The 15,433-nt window shown below is 54.9% G+C and overlaps 1 protein-coding gene across 1 annotated transcript; it reads left to right on the forward strand.

Moving 5' to 3' along the window:
- The first annotated feature begins 11,499 nt into the window (after positions 1-11,499).
- On the forward strand, positions 11,500-13,665 carry NDUFAF3 (NADH:ubiquinone oxidoreductase complex assembly factor 3). The gene is made up of 5 exons (XM_029050589.2): positions 11,500-11,642; positions 11,877-12,069; positions 12,446-12,512; positions 13,081-13,181; positions 13,524-13,665. Exons 1-5 carry the CDS (start codon positions 11,566-11,568, stop codon positions 13,641-13,643), a joined length of 558 nt encoding a protein of 185 aa, XP_028906422.1. The 5' UTR covers positions 11,500-11,565; the 3' UTR covers positions 13,644-13,665.
- The last annotated feature ends 1,768 nt before the right edge of the window (positions 13,666-15,433 follow it).

Genomic DNA, 15,433 nt, shown 5'->3' on the forward strand with positions numbered 1-15,433 from the left:
GAACAATTGGTGCTTGTTGAGCTACACAATCCAGAGGGGCGGGAAGCAGAGGGTAAGAGGCTGCCCCTGAGACCAGGGCCCTCAGACTGTGAGAACCCCTGTACCGAAGCCAGGAAACTTGAGACTGATGTGGCAAAACCGGCCTCCCGAAGCTTTAATGCGGATTAGTCCAGGAGAGGAATCTCACCTGGGGGATTAGCACACCGGTACAATGGATCAGCTCCAAAGGCCTCTGCCCCAAGGCGCCACCACCTCCACTTCCCCTAGCAGAAAGGGGGGTGGGGAGGGGGAGTACAACTAGAGACTCAGAACCCAGGCAACCTAATGGCCAGAAGAGAGAAGTCCCAGAGTGAGGGGTCCTGGCGACTGAAAGCACGGCTAACTCAGAGACTTGAGTGTCCCCTCCGCCAAGCAGGCGGCACAACAAAAGGCTGCCGCCCAGAAAGGAGATTGATGAGAACACAGCAGCTCTGCCCTGAGTTCATTGGGGTCGACAACCTGGGTACCTCCCGTGTCCATCTGGAGCCAGGACAGCGGCCAAGGTTGCTGCTGAACTATTATCACGCTGCAGAGGCCCCTACTCCAGGTAGCCACGGTGGGCGCAGCAGGGTACTTGGGCCTAAATTCCGGGGCTTAGCCAGATGAAGGCGAGACGGGGCATTCACATCTTGAGCCCTAATGTTTCTCCCCAGCCCAGACCCGCCCGCTTGAAGAGGCCAGATATGGGGGAGAGTGGAAGGTGATAACCGCCCACCCAACCCCGACCCACCTTTCCGCAGGCTGGCAGAGGTCTACAAACCAGATCCAGCCCGTGCAGGACTCTAGCTGGGCTGGCAAAACTCCGAGCCCCCTCCTTCCCCCTCACCCCCTGCTCAGCCAGCTGGGCTCAGTGGGGAGACTGAGAAGGAAATGGGGCCCTGGGCCATTCAGCCATGTTGATAGCTGCCTGAAGGGAAACAACCAGGCCAGGGAGGAAGTGAAGCTGCTGAGAGAAGAAACAGGCCTCTCCACAGCCCCGGGGACTTCCGAGGTCCATCGTCAAAACTGGCGAGGGCCCATCCCAGCATCAGCTCTAGTGGGAAAGAACTGAGGTTGGGGTGGTTAGATCAAAGAGGGCTAGGATTCCAAATTCTGCTCCCAGCTGTCCTGCTGTGGCTCCAAGGCCTCGATTTTCCAAATCCTTACCACAGTAGTGATAACCCTTGCCAGTCCTAGGAGGCACTGCAAAGATGATTCTTCGCACCACACAAGGTCCCTCCTCCTCACCACCCCCTCCCCCTTCTGAGGCTGAGGGAACCGCAGCCTCTCTCCTCTCGAACCCAACTCAACATCCAGGTGAGGGGCTCACCTTGCTGGTGCCCCACTCCCACCCAGGTTGCTTGGTGATCGCTTGGGCAGCCCCGCCTCTAACTCCCCCAGAGTCCCATCTTCTTCGGTCATCAACCTGATAGAGTCTCCTCTGATAGACTGCAAGCCCCTCCCTCCAACCAGGGACAGGAGGGAAGCTCACAATCTAAAAACAGGAGGGAGTTCTCTCCCAATGCTTAGTACAGTGCTCCGCACACAGTACGTGCTAAATAAATACCATTACTACTACTTTCCTCACCTCTTGATTTTCAGGTCAAATTCCATGTCCCCTCTCCTAAAGATAGGCCTGGAGGACCCAATGTTTCCCTGCTTATTTTTCTGCTTTCCTAGGGAAATTGGCCGGAGACCCTACTGGACTTACAACTCCCAAAGAACTCATCCCAGAGCTGGACCTGACCAATGAACATCACAGTTGGAGTTGGGATCCCACCAGATCTTGGCATCTGGCACTGCCTTAGCCAGGTCCAATATCCTGGGGCATTATTTCCTTGATATCAATGCTGACCTCAGGTCAAGACCCATCTACTAAGACAAAAAGCAGAGGCTCTTTGCCATGGCTCAGGCTTGGTCTCTCACATGCCCAAATCCTTCAGCAATACTGGCTGAAGAGTCTAATCAACCAATCAGTGGTATTTGAGCGCTTATTGTGTGCAGAACACTAAACTAAGTGCTTGGGAGAGTACAAAACAATTGACTAGGTAGAGTCAATTCCCCTCTGATCGGGACTCCAAGTGCTACTGGAGCTGGATGGGAGCTCGTATTTAAGTACGAGGTGGGTGAGAGATATCCAGTCTTTTGCCTTTTGGGGGCTGCCCACGGCCCCAGGTTGCCTGCTCAATGAAGCTCTCGTTGTTCTGGAATTTTAGATGTGAAGAGGTGATCCAGCTGGTCAGTCGGCGTGAGGGGAGGGGGAAGGGTGGTGGTTGGGGAGGTTTGCCCCCCTGCTCTGCCAGGATGTATCCTGCGGTTCTGCAGGCTCATTCTGCTCCTGAATCTGATTCGGAAGGCTGCAGTATCACTACCTCTATTTGTACTCTCCGTCTTCTAGAGGTCTCTTGTAAGCCCCCGGTTTCTACCTGATGAAAAAGAGCAGTCCGAGGGGAGTGAGGGAGAAGGGGGCTCCCTCTGGGCAGGGGGCAAGGCAAGCCTTAAGGAAAGTGCTCAAATCCAGCTTCACTCAGGGTCCCAGCTTCCCCCAGCTGGAGAGACATTTAATGGGACCAAGACAGAGCTGCCGATCTGATGCCAAGACCTGAACACCTGGCAGAGAGGTCATCTGGGGTCACTTCAGGGATCCCTTCTTTCTCCCTAGGAATCACCCAGCAAATTCTGCACCCTCCCATTTGGAGCTGCCAGGCCAAAAAGCACACGGGGAGATTTTTTGGTTTAAAACGGTTCAATCACAGGTTGCCAATTGCTATTCAGTTGTCACTTTGAGCTTTCCTCAGGACGGCTTCCCAGTAACTCTTCCCTACCTGCACCCGGACTCACAGAGACTCCCAAAGGCAAACAGAGCCCACCTTTCCTTGCGAGGCCACAACAGGCTAGGTCCATACCCTCTGCTCCCAGACACCGCTGCCCTCCGAGGTGCCCTTTCCCCTCGGGGCTATGAGCTCTCAGCAGGATGTGAGACCAAGAGCAGAAGAGGGAGGAGGAAATACTTGTGGGAAGCTCAAGAGCCAAGAAATAGGAATTGGAGCATCTGTGGTGCTCGGGGAGGAGGGGGGATTCTGAGAAGCAATACCACAGGATGCACAGCTTCAGTTCCCCTGAACAGGCAGTTCAGCTGCCCAGAGCCCTTCAATTTTCCCGATTCTGAGCTGGGAATTCCTGCTCCCACTTCCCAGAAGGAGATGCTGGGAAAACCTGAAATATCACTCTCTCTCTCACTCACTCACACACACCCCGCCCCCCGGCTGACCCCAAGAGAAGACCGTACACTCCCACTCATGCATGCGCGCACACACGCATGGTCTCAAGTAGATGGGTGGGGGTGGGGTTCCCCTTAAGCCTCGCCTCGGCACTGCCGGGGCCGGGGCGGGGACCACCTGAAGGGAGGGAAAGGCAGGCTTGAACTGGAGGTGCTGGCAAACGGGGGCAGAAATTCCCAGCTCGGAACCTCTCTGCCCTTGCGGCGCTTTCTCCCCCAGCAGCGACAGGTTACAGCCCCTTACCCTTCGGATCGTCATCCTAGGGAGGGGTGCCCTAGGGGTTGGGGTCGTAGCGAAGGGGAAACTACGGAGGTCCTCTTTCGGAAAAGCCTAGTTCCAGCTTTTCCCTGGCCCTCCCGAGTTCCTCCCCCCCCACCCCACCCCCCACGCACTTTTTCACTTCTCGCTGGGGGCCAGGCCCTCCGGTGGCCGGCGGGGGGGGGATCCGACGGGCCGGCACGTGGCATTAGGGCCTCTTCCCACCCAGTCGGTCTCCGCTCCCTCGGTCCCGGCTTTCGGCAGCCTGTGTCTGCGGGCTGCCGGCTTTCCTCTCGGTTGCGGCCTCACGGCGGTGCCAGCTCAGCGTGTGCTTAGCCGGTCCTAAAGGCCTCCCCGTTTCGTCCCCTGGGCTTCCAACGATCGGGCCCGGGAGCCTGCCGGAACCCTCGAGCCCCCCGGCCGCATGGCACCCGTCGGGAACCCCCGTCTCCTCCCGCGCATCCCTCCCCCGCCACCCCCCAAGCAGACGGCCGGGGCACCGGACCCAGTGGAGGGGTGGGCCGAGCTACATACCCACACCTCCAGGTAGACCGGTTGGGCTGGGGGCGGGGAGGAAGCTTCAGCTGGGGGAGGCTCCCGGCCAGGCCAGGGGCCGGGGTCCCGGGTCCCGTCACCACCCCGCCGGCCTCCTCTGGCCCCGGTCCCTTCTCACCTGCCTGGGCCGAGCGACCGGTCCGGGCCGCGTGGGCCGGGGGCGGGGCGGGGGGAGAGCGCCCGCTCGCTCCACTTGGGGAACTTCCTCCCTCCGAGCCGCGGGGAGCGGCCGGCCACCATTCCGCGGGGCGGGGACCGGGGTGGCAGCCGAGGGGGGCCGGAGCTCTGGGGCAGGAGGAGGAAGGGATGGAGGGAACGGCGCCCCGGGCAAAGCAGGACCGTCGCCGTCGTCGCTGCCCACTCACCTGCCCGCCCACCGGCCGACCACCCCTCCTCACTCTCCCCGTCTCCGCCGGTTTTATCGAGGCGGCCCCGCCCCGCGCCGCGCCCCGCCTTCCACCCCCTCCCCCGGCGCCGCAGCCAATCCGGGGCCGATCCCGTTGGCCCCCGCCCCAGTTCCCCTTCCTTCTCGCCCGCCGCCGCTTTCGCTTTTGCTCCACCCGCCGTCGGTGTCCGAGCCCGGCCGGGGCTGCCGGATTCACGTCGGGAACCGCAGAGCGGAGGTCGCCGCCCGTCCCTCCCCTCCACTCCCGCCCCCCTTCCCCTCCCTCCTTGGCCACACGAACCTGGGAGAAGCGGTGACGGGTGACGGGGAAGCTGCATCTCTCCGGCTGGGATTCCTTGCGCGGGCCCGGACTGGGTGGGAGCTCTCGATCTCGCTGCCCCGCCCCCTCTTGCTCCCTAAATCAATCAACCGATTGATCGGTGGTGTTCACTGAGCGCTTACGTTGTGCGGAGCGCTGTACCGACCGCTTGGGAGAGTACGGTAGAAGAGTCGGTAGTGGTAATCGTTACGGTCTTAGTTGAGCGCTTACTATGTGCCAGGCACCGCACCGAGCGCCGGGGTGGGTACAAGCAAATCGGGCCGGACACGGTCCCCCGCCCCAGAGGGGACTCGCGGTCGCGAGCCCCATTTTCCAGATGAGGTCCCCGAGGCCCAGAGAAGTGAAGCGACCCGCCCGAGGTCACGCGGCAGACGAGTGGCGGAGCCGGGATCGGAACCCACGACCTTCCGACTCCCGGCCCCACGCCCTATCCGCCACGCCACGCCGCTTCACCGTTCCCCGTCCGCGACTAGCTTACGGCCTCGAGGACGAGGCAGACATCGAAAGGCATTACGGATAGGTACGGAAGCGCTGTGGGAACGGGGGGGCGGGAAAGGAGATGGGAGTGGGAGACGAGGAGACGAGGGCTTGGTCGGAGAAGGCCTCTCGGAGGAGATGGGCCTTCAGTAAGCCTTTGAAGGCAGGGACGGCGACCGTCCATCCGATACGGAGAGAGAAGCGTCCCGGGCCAGCGGCGGGACTTGGGCGAGAGGTCAGCGGTGAGATAGACCAGGTCGAGGTACAGTGAGTAGGTTGGCGTTAGGGGAACGAACTGTGCGGACTGGGTTGTAGGAGGTGGCAAGGTGATTGAGTGCTTTAAAGCCAACGGTAAGGAGTTTCTGTTTGATGCGGAGGTGGACGGGCAACCACCGGAGGTTCTTGAGGAGTGGGGAAACATGGACTGAACGTTTCTGTAGCAAAAGGATCTGGGCAGCAGAGTGAAGTATGGCCTGGAGTGGAGAGAGACTGGGGCAGGGAGATCAGCGAGGAGGCTGATTCGGTCGGCAAGGTGGCATAGGATAAGGGCTGGGATCAACGTCGTAGCAGTTGGGATGGACCAAGGCCATGGGTCTGTGAGACAGGGAGGATGGTGGTGCTGTGTCCAGTGATGGGAAAGTCAGGGGGAGGACGGGGTCTGGGTGGGAAGATGAGGAGTTCAGTTTCGGGTGTGTTAAATTTGAGGTGTCGGTGAGACATCCGAGTTTGAGATGTCCTGAAGGAAGGAGGAAACGTGAGACCGCAGGGAAGGGGAGAGATCAGGGCTAGAGAGGCGGATTTGAGAAATATACACATAGAGATGGTAGTTGAAGCCGTGGGAGTGAATGAGTTCTCCGGGGGACTGGGTGTAGATGGAGACCAGAAGGTATTAAAGGGAGTGAGCTTGAACACAATTTAATATTGGGAGAGACAACCAGGGGTAATGTCTTCGTTTGCCTTTCCCTCAGCAGCTCTCAGGCTTTCCTTCTAATTCTTCGAGACCTACTGAGATCCAGCGCCGCGTTAAACCAGGAGCTTCCCAAGTGGGATTTTGGAAAGTGCTGTGGAAAGGGAAGGATACTTCAGGGATGGGCCTGAGAGCCAGAACAAAAGTTGCTGCTTTTGTTAGCGAGGTGGGTGGGGAGAGACAGGCCTAAGAAGAGGTACAGATGCGGGAGCTAAAATTCATAGGGAGACATTGAAAAGCGGTCCTCGGGGACACAAGCATAGGCTTAGAGGTTCAGTCAATAAATTCTCCTAGCTGCAATTTCCATCAGAAGCTTGTGGAACCAAATCTAAGAGTACTATTTTCCTTCAGATGGCTCTAGCGGGCAGCTGTGGAGGGAAAGGATATGTGGGCCCAACCGTTTAGCGCTCCCCTCCCCCAACACTGGCAATTGGGGCAGTTTAATAGCAATTGGCAGGGAATCCGATGCCCGAAACCTGAGAGGATTAGTTGGGTCCCATTTCGGCCCTGGCCCGGATCCAGTTTCCAGGTGTTCGGGTCTGCTCTCACCTCTCCTGTTCCACGCTCCCTCCTGCTTTCCCAGAGCTCCAGCAACGCCTCAGCCTTTTGTTGATTTGCAGGGCAAGGACTGGACAATAAAACAACCTCATAGTAAATAGTCAGACCAGGATCCCCTGATCCAAACCGGCATCCCTAAGGCTTCTGTTACTATTTATTACATTTGTTAAATACTCACTCTGTGTAAAACACTGTACTAAGCACAGAGAAGAGGTGGAATAATAATTCGGACATGTTGCCTGGCCCCAGAGATGTTTGCCAGGGTGGGGGGAGCGGGAAGACCGGCAATCAGTTAATGGTATTTATTGAGCACTTACTGTGTGAGGAGCACTGTGCTAAGCACTTGGGAGAGTCCGCTCCAACAGAGTCCGTAGACACGTTCCCTGCTCACAAGGAACCCACAGTTTAGAGGCACAAAATAACTGTATTTGTTAAGTGCTTACTGTGTGCCAAGCACTGTACTAAGCACTGGGGTAGATACAAGATAGTCTAATCTCACACAGGGCTCACAGTGTAAAATGGAGGGAGAACAAACAGGTATTGAATTCCCATTCTGCAGATCAGGGAACTGAGGCCCAGAGAAGTTAAGTGACTTGCCCAAGGTCACCCAGCGGGTACATGGGGGAGCCAGGGATTAGAATCCAGGTCCTCTGACTCCCAAGCCCGTGCTCTTTCCATTAGGCCACATTACTTCCCAAAGAATGATAAGCATGACACAGACAGCAAAAAAACCCCCAACTTAACAACATAGACAACAACAAAAACAATGAGATCTGTGGTATATTTATTGCTAATGAAGTTTTTAGGCTTCTTACTACTCTGCCAGGACTGTCTAATCCAACAGTCACAACTCCTCCATCTGATTGTTTGGAATTGTAGTCAGTGGCTTCTAGTCCTTTCCTTTCCTCAATCACCCTGCCCCCTCCTACCTCACCTCGCTACTCTCCTACTACAACCCAGCCCACACACTTCACTCCACTACTGCTAACCTTCTCACCATGCCTCGCTCTCATCTATCTCGCTGCCGACCCCTCGCCCACGTCCTCCCTCCGGCCTGGAACTCCCTCCCTCCTCAAATCCGACAAAGGACAATTACTCTCCTCATCCCTTCGAAACCTTACTGAAGGCACATCTCCACCCAGAGGCCTTCTCTGACTAAACCCTCCTTTCCTCTTCTCCCTCTCCCTTCTGCGTCGCTCTGACTTGTTCCCTTCATTCATCTCCCCTCCCAGCCCCACAGCACTATCTACCTAACTGTAATTTATTTATTTATATTAATGTCTGTCTACCCCTCTAGACTGTAAACTCGTTCTGGGCATGGAATGTGTCTATTATATTGTACTCTCCCAAGCGCCTAGTACAGTGCTCTTCACACAGTAAGCACTCAATAAATATAATTGACTGACTGACTGACTTTAAAGCATTCTGATCCCACTGCCAATAATCAGGGCTGGTGTTTGTGCCCATATGCGTCATAGCTTACTCAATGGCTCCCTGCTTGCTCAAAGCAAGCAAGTTACTTTTCAGAGCCAGTTGGGAGAGAGGTGGATGGAAGTGCCAGATTTCCTAGTAATTATTTTGGAGTCACGTAGGTCTGCCAATAATGAATATTCACTGACTGCTTATTATTTATGGAGCACAAAATTGGGCACATGCGAAACACACAAAAGAAATAAAAGAAGTAGAAGCAGCATGGCATAGTGGATAGAGAACGGGCCTGGGAGTCAGAAGGTCATGGGTTCTAATCCCGGATCTGCCACATCTGCTGTGTGACCTTAGGCAAGTCACTTCACTTCTCTGTGCCTCAGTTACCTCATCTGTAAAATGGGGATTGAGACTGTGAGCCCCACATGGCACAGGGACTGTGTCCAACTCGATTTCCTTGTATCCACCCCAGCGCCTAGTACGGTGCCTGGTATATAGGCAGTGCTTAACAAATACCATTATTATTATTATTATTACAAAGTAAATGACAAGATCCCTGCCCTCGAGGTATTTGTCATCTAATGGGAGAAACTATAGACATATATTGATTAAATATACCATAGCTATGGGTGAGAGAAGTTATAAAGAATAAACGAATAAGTAATCCTGTGTTCTACTGCCAGTGGTCCCAAATCCCACTGCCTAATGATTTGAACTCCAATGCCCTGCCCCACATCCCGCTGCTTTCAAATTCCACTGTCTGTGACCCTAAATCCCGGTGACTCTAAACTCCATTCCTGAGTGTCCACAAACTTCTCTGGGCCTTGACTGGATCGAAGAAAGCAGAGGAACTAATTGAACCCAGAAGGATAACTAACTGCCTCAGTGAGTTTTGTTATCCAAACTGAAGCTCATAACAGGAGCTGATATGCCTGCTGGATGACCTTGGGTAGTCACTTAACTTCTCTGTGCCTCAGTTTTCTCATCTGCAAAATGGGGATTAAACACATTTTGACTTGGAACCCCATGAAGGATAGGGACTCTATCCAACCTGGTGATCGCATATTCACCCCAGCAGGTAGTACAGTGCCTACCATATAGTAAGCACTTAATACCCAATTCCTATTATTATTATTATTATGAACAGTGACCTGGCTTTAAAATACACTTCAGTGAGGCAACAGCATGACACATGGTCGTGTGAGCCGGTTGACAACAGCACTGCACTGGAAGTTAGGCACCACGGATCCTGTTTCAGCTCTGTTATTGACTTTCTTTGCAAACTTTGGGCTCTTTCCCTATTCACTGCCTCAGTGCCCTCCCCCTTGAAAAATAGAATTTTTGGATGGAAGAAACTACAGGGATTGAATTATACTTACGAGGAGAAGCAGCATGACTTAGTGGAGAGTGCATGGGCCTGGGAGTCAGAGGACCTGGGTTCTGATGCCTGTCTACTTGTTTTGATGTCTGTCTCCCCCCTTCCAGACTGTAAACCTGGTGTGGGCAGGGATTGTCTCTCTTTTTTGCTGAATTGTACTTTCCAGTTGCTTAATACAGTGCTCTGCACACACTAAGCGCTCAATAAATACGATTGAACGTATGAATGAATAATCCCAGCTCTGCCATTTGCCTGCTGTGTGACCTTGAACAAGTCACTTAACTTCTCTGTGTCTCAGTTACCTCATATGTAAAATGGGGATTAAGACTGTGAGTCCTGTGTGGGACAGGGACTGTGTCCGACCTGATTATCTTGGATCTACCCCGGTGCTTAGTACTGCGTCTGGCACGTAATAAGCACTTAACTACTACGATCATTATTATTATTATTATTATTACTATTACGAGGGGAGGGAAGAGGAAGCAGCATGGCCTAGAGGGTAGAGCACAGGCCTTGGAAGTCAGAGGACCTGGGTTCTAATCCCGGTTCCACCGCTTCTCTTCTGCATGATCTCGGGCAACTCGCTTTGCTTCTCTGTGCCTCATCTACCTCACCCGTCAAATGGAGATTCATATTGTGAGCACCGTGTGGGACACAGACTGCATCCAGCACAGTAAGTGCTTAACGAATACCATTAAAAAAAAAAAGGAGGAAAGGAGAAGTTTATTAAAACCAACGGCTTCAACTTGATCTTGCTTCGTTACCTCTCAAACTACCTGTCATTAAGTCTGGGGGAATTTCCTTCGTATATCAGTGTGGGACGCCTCTCAGACTATCCTATCTGTTTCGATTCTTCCCTAATAGAAACTTTCTGTTACTTCCCGCCGGTCCTCTTGCCTTCCTGCTTCTTCCTGAGGCTCATCTTGTGGGGCCCCGACATCGCTTTAGGGCAAAGGGGGGGGGGGCAAGGGTATTTACCCCTTTTCTCCGAGATCATGTAAGTAAAGAAAAGGCCTCGCCTAGGAAGTAGCGTGTCAGAAAAGGGGATCGCCGAATTCCCGTCCCCAAGTCAACCGGTAATGTTTTCCGCAGGACTTCTAAGGGAAGAAAACAAACGCGGACGGTCCTTGGAATTGGGCTAGCTTGGAATCGATGCCCCAGGGGAAAGCTCCTTGACCTGGCTTGAAAGGGAAGACGGTGGCCCTGTCGGTGGGCGGGCCGGGAGTCCCCCTGGCCATTTCATCTCCCCTCACCCACCGCGGACTCGTGCAGGTGTTGGAAATCCGGTTGAGGGGGGCGGACCGGGAAGTGGGGCGGGGGGGGAAGGTTCGCCGATACCCGAGGAGGTGAGGGTGGCGGAGCCCGGCAGGACGAACAATGGCTGGGTCCGGTGGGGGCCAGGCCGTGGCAGGTGCCCGTTGCCGCCCCCATCCAGACACCCGAGCCCGGGCACACCCAGACACCAGAAGCTCGGGGCCTAGCATAAGGGGCAGTGGGAAAGCACCTGCCCCCGGGGGGGTTTAGGGGCTTTTCGGAGACGCCAGAACCCGAGACGAGGAGGAGCGGGGTCCAGATGGTGACGAGACGCCTCCCTCTAGAGGGTGAGGGGCCGGCAGATGGGCGGCCGCGCTCAGGCCCGCCGGGGCAAGGCGCGAAAGGCGGCGGGGGCGGGGCGTGGGGCTGGGGAGCGGGAAGAGTGGGCAAGAGTTGACGCTTCCTCCCTGAGTTGCCATCTCTAGGCGGCAGGGGGCGGTGGCGGCAGCACTGAGTCAGGCCTCGGCCGGTGCTCTCGCGCTCGTTCTCGCGCTCGTTCTCGCGCTCGTTCTCGCGCTCGTTCTCGCGCTCGTTCTCGCGCTCGTTCTCGCGCTCCCGTGCTGCTGCCGCCGGAAGCGCGGCCTCTACCGTTCTCCCGCCGTGCCCCACATGGCCGGGGGGGCCGCAGTCCGGGCCCTGGCCCGCTCGGTTCCCGCGCTGAGTCGGCCGAGGGGGCCACCGAACTGGTGAGAGAGAGGTCGCGGCTAGACCCGGCGTCCTTGAAACGCCAGGGCTTCCCGTCTCTCGCTTCCTCCCGCAACTCCCCTTCCCGTTTTTACCCTCCTGACCCATGCCCACTCCTCCAGGACACCTTCCCCCTCTCCCGCCCCCATCCTCATTTTCCCTTTGCGCCCCCGCCCCCAATCTCCAAGACCTTTTCTCCCTCCCGATTTCTCTCCTGGACTCTCTCCCCGGGCCAGGCAGCCATGTCGGAGCCATCGCCTCTTCCCGGTAGATGACGAGCAGTTCCAGAGGACGACCGTTACCATGCTGGAGAAGGATTCGCCTCACATCTTGTTCGTCGATAGCTACAGCCCCAGAGGCTTCACTATCAACGGCAACCGGGTGGTGGGGCCTTGTGTCCTTATCCCCCAGTCCATCCTGCAGTGGAATGTAAGTACCTGACCCAGCAGACCTCCCCTCCCCTCCCGTGTTCGGGATCGGTGGATTTCCAGACCTAGGCCCTGCTTCTTCCTGACCCTGTTATTTGGGACACCCCTCTTATAAAAAAAATTATCTACCCCACTGTTGTGCATCTCGACGGAGAAACATCTGTTATTCGTGTCGGCTGGAGAAGACTTCCGCCTGCCTCTTTTGGGAACTTTCCCTCTTGAAGCTGCACTACCCAAACCTCCCCGCCTCCCCGAATCGCAGCACCATCTCCTCGCCCGTCTCGCTGGGCCGTCCCGGTTAGCGGGTGGGAGAGGATCGTGTGGAAGGCTGCTGGGAGGAACGGAGCCCCGCTTTCACTTCGCGTTGTTCTTTATAGGTCGGAACCCACCAAGATATCACAGAGGAAAGCCTATCGCTCTTCTGGATGCTGGAGCCTAGAATAGGTGAGTGAGAAACAGTGCTGGGCCTTCCAGAAGACCCAATTGCAATAGCGTGGCTGTGAGCTTCCCTGCACCCCAGGACCGGTGGCAGTTTGGAGAATCCCCGGCAGCCGGAGGAAGTCAGTGCAGCTTCACCCCCGTCACTTCTGAATTCTGCCGTGGTCCCTGGGAAGCAAAAACCCTTGGGGAGTGTCCAAGAAGCGAGCGCTATTTGTCCCGCCCTCCTTCCGCTCTTTCACTCTTCCAACCTCCTTCCCTTTTTAGAAGAGACGTAGTGAGCATTCCTTAGACCCCGAAGCGTGGTTTGACTCTAGGGATTATCCTTTGTCCATTTTTATCCTTTGACCTCCATGACCGTGGGGAGAAAGCCGGAGGGGAATGAGACTGGGATGGGAGAGTGAGTGGGCTTGGGACATCACGAAATTCCTCCCGTGCCAACAAAAGCGTTGGCCGTGACAGCGGGGAGCCAGTCAAGCTCGAGCCTGCTGCCTCCTTGGGTCGGTGGAGGCTGCTGCCTGTTAGTGACTGTTGACTCCTCAGGCTGAGTTACTTGTTTTCTTTCCTGGCCCAGAAATTGTAGTGGTGGGGACCGGGAACCAGATGGAGCGGTTGCCACCGGAACTACTGAAAGCCATGAGGAAGCGAGGGATCGCCTTGGAGGTTCAAGACACGGTAAGAGAGGGGTTGGGTTGAGTTCTCCTCCCTCTGAGGTGAGAGAGAATGATACTCCCCAAGTCAGGTTCCCTGTAACTGGGCACTCTGCCCAAGGTCCCACCACCTCTTTACTGCTCAAAATAGGAGTCTGGAGTAGTTAAAAGGCTCCCACCTCCCTCCCAGCAACCCCTGATGCTGCTGGAACATAGCCTGCAGCCTGCAGCCCAAAGGACTTGCTGAGCTGACCTTGGCTTCACTGATGTATGCAACATCAACCAGCAGAAAGAGAGCCCCTGGGAGGGGAGCAAAATGAATGATTTCCCCCTAAGCATTTGGTCTTCCTTGGCTTGTCTTTCACAGCCTAATGCTTGTGCCACCTTCAACTTCCTGCTTCATGAGGGGCGGGTGACAGGAGCCGCCCTCATCCCTCCACCCAGCAGGCTGTATGGGTCTGGCTCTTTGCCTCTGCCAACGGAATAAACACCACCTTGAATTCACCCAACTTCTGCTGAAGAGCTCTGACATTTACCCTTACAACAGGGATAATTGTCCCCATTTTGCAGACAAGAAAACCAGCGGTGTGGCCTAGTGGAAAGACCACAGGCCTGGGAGTCAGAGGACCTGGGTTCCAATCTTAGCTCTGCCACTGGCCTGCTGTATCAATGTGGGCAGGATGCTTCATGTCTCTGTGCTTCAGTTTCCTCACCTGTGAAACTGGGGGTTCAGTTCCTGTTCTTCCTCCCACTCAGACTGTGAGCCCTTTGTGGGACAGGGGCTGTGTTCAACCTGGTTATCTTGTAACTGCTCTGGCGCTTAGTGCAGTGCATAGCATGTAGAGTGTGTTTAATAAATATTATTATTATTATTACCCACCCACTCTCAGCCAGTGCCCAAGTTGAGTGTAGAAAGCAAGTCTCCTTCCTCTCAGTCCAAGTCACTTTTCACTGGACCAGGGCTTTTCGGTCTTTTCTGGAGACAGGTAGAGTGAGGAATTGAGAGTTATCTTTCAGTACAGGGGTGCCTCTGCTGATGGTGAGGTACATCACATGGAGAATCTCATGCAAGCTATGCCCATCTCTTCTGGACTCTTGCCAGCAGTAAATGCTCCTGGGTTGTCTTTGCAATGGTGCTGATGGACTGCACTAAGCCATCCCCTCTCCCTCACCTGGTCCCCCTATCCCCAGTGGCCCGTTGATAAGGAGAACAGAAGGGTTCAGTCTGTGATCACTGAACAGTGATCTCTGAGACCTCAACAACAAAATGGGTGAGGACATAGTGGTAACTCATCTTTGAGTATGATACTCAAGAGTGGCGTGCTAAGGGACAGGGGCATCTTTTCCACTTGCTTGCTGAAGCAAGAAGGACGAAACGAGATCAAATTGTCTTCTGCTCAGAGGTAGCAAATGGCAGGAACATGTGCAGGCATGGGCTGTTGCTTCAGGGGTCAGAGTAGTGTCATCAGAGAGTCACTTCTGTCTCCGGGCAGAGTTGGAAAGACCAAGTCTAACGATTGCCTGACCGAAAGCACTCCCCGACAGCCAGTGGTCCGGTGAAGAAAGACCTCACTGAAACAAGGTGCATCCAGCACCCGTCTCCGAGAGCCACGCTTCACCGGTGCAATGGAATCACCACCCCTTCTGGGTCCGGTTGCCTTCATCTTTCTGGACATTGACTATACTCATTGTCGTGTGTCCGTCCCCCCCCCCCCCAGCCCTGATCAGAAGGGGCAGGCACGCTATGGGAGCGAGAGTGAGGGAGCGGACTAGAAAAAGTTAGAAATCTAAAAATAAAAGCGCAGGCTCTTCACCACATCAGTCGGGAAGGCAGGAGTAAGGCACCACCCACCGCTTACGTAGGAGTCCTTCTGGATCAGGTCAGAAGAAGGACACACAAAAGACAAATGGTTTACCCTATTTACTGCTGTCGGTGAAAATAGACTAGTAATCATATTTATTGCAATGCACTGTTCTGAGTGCTTGGGAAATTAAAATGCAAAGAAAAGATACAATTCCTGCCCTGTAGGAGTTTACATTCTAACAGGGGGAGGAGAACTGAATGTAAATATTTACAGATGAAGTAATCAAAATGGACAATTGAATAAACGTATGCAAGTGCTGATGGTAGGTTTAAATAAATCTAGAAGTGCTGGAAGTGGATGGTGGGTGGGTTCAGGTTGGGGTGTTGAGGATTAAACAGAATAGGTCTGTTGGAAGAGATGAGATTTTCCGAGGGCTTTGAAAATGGGAAGAGCTGTGACCTGATGGAATTGG

This window comes from Ornithorhynchus anatinus, chromosome X1 (genome assembly GCF_004115215.2).
Source record: "Ornithorhynchus anatinus isolate Pmale09 chromosome X1, mOrnAna1.pri.v4, whole genome shotgun sequence".
Taxonomy (NCBI): Eukaryota; Metazoa; Chordata; class Mammalia; order Monotremata; family Ornithorhynchidae; genus Ornithorhynchus; species Ornithorhynchus anatinus.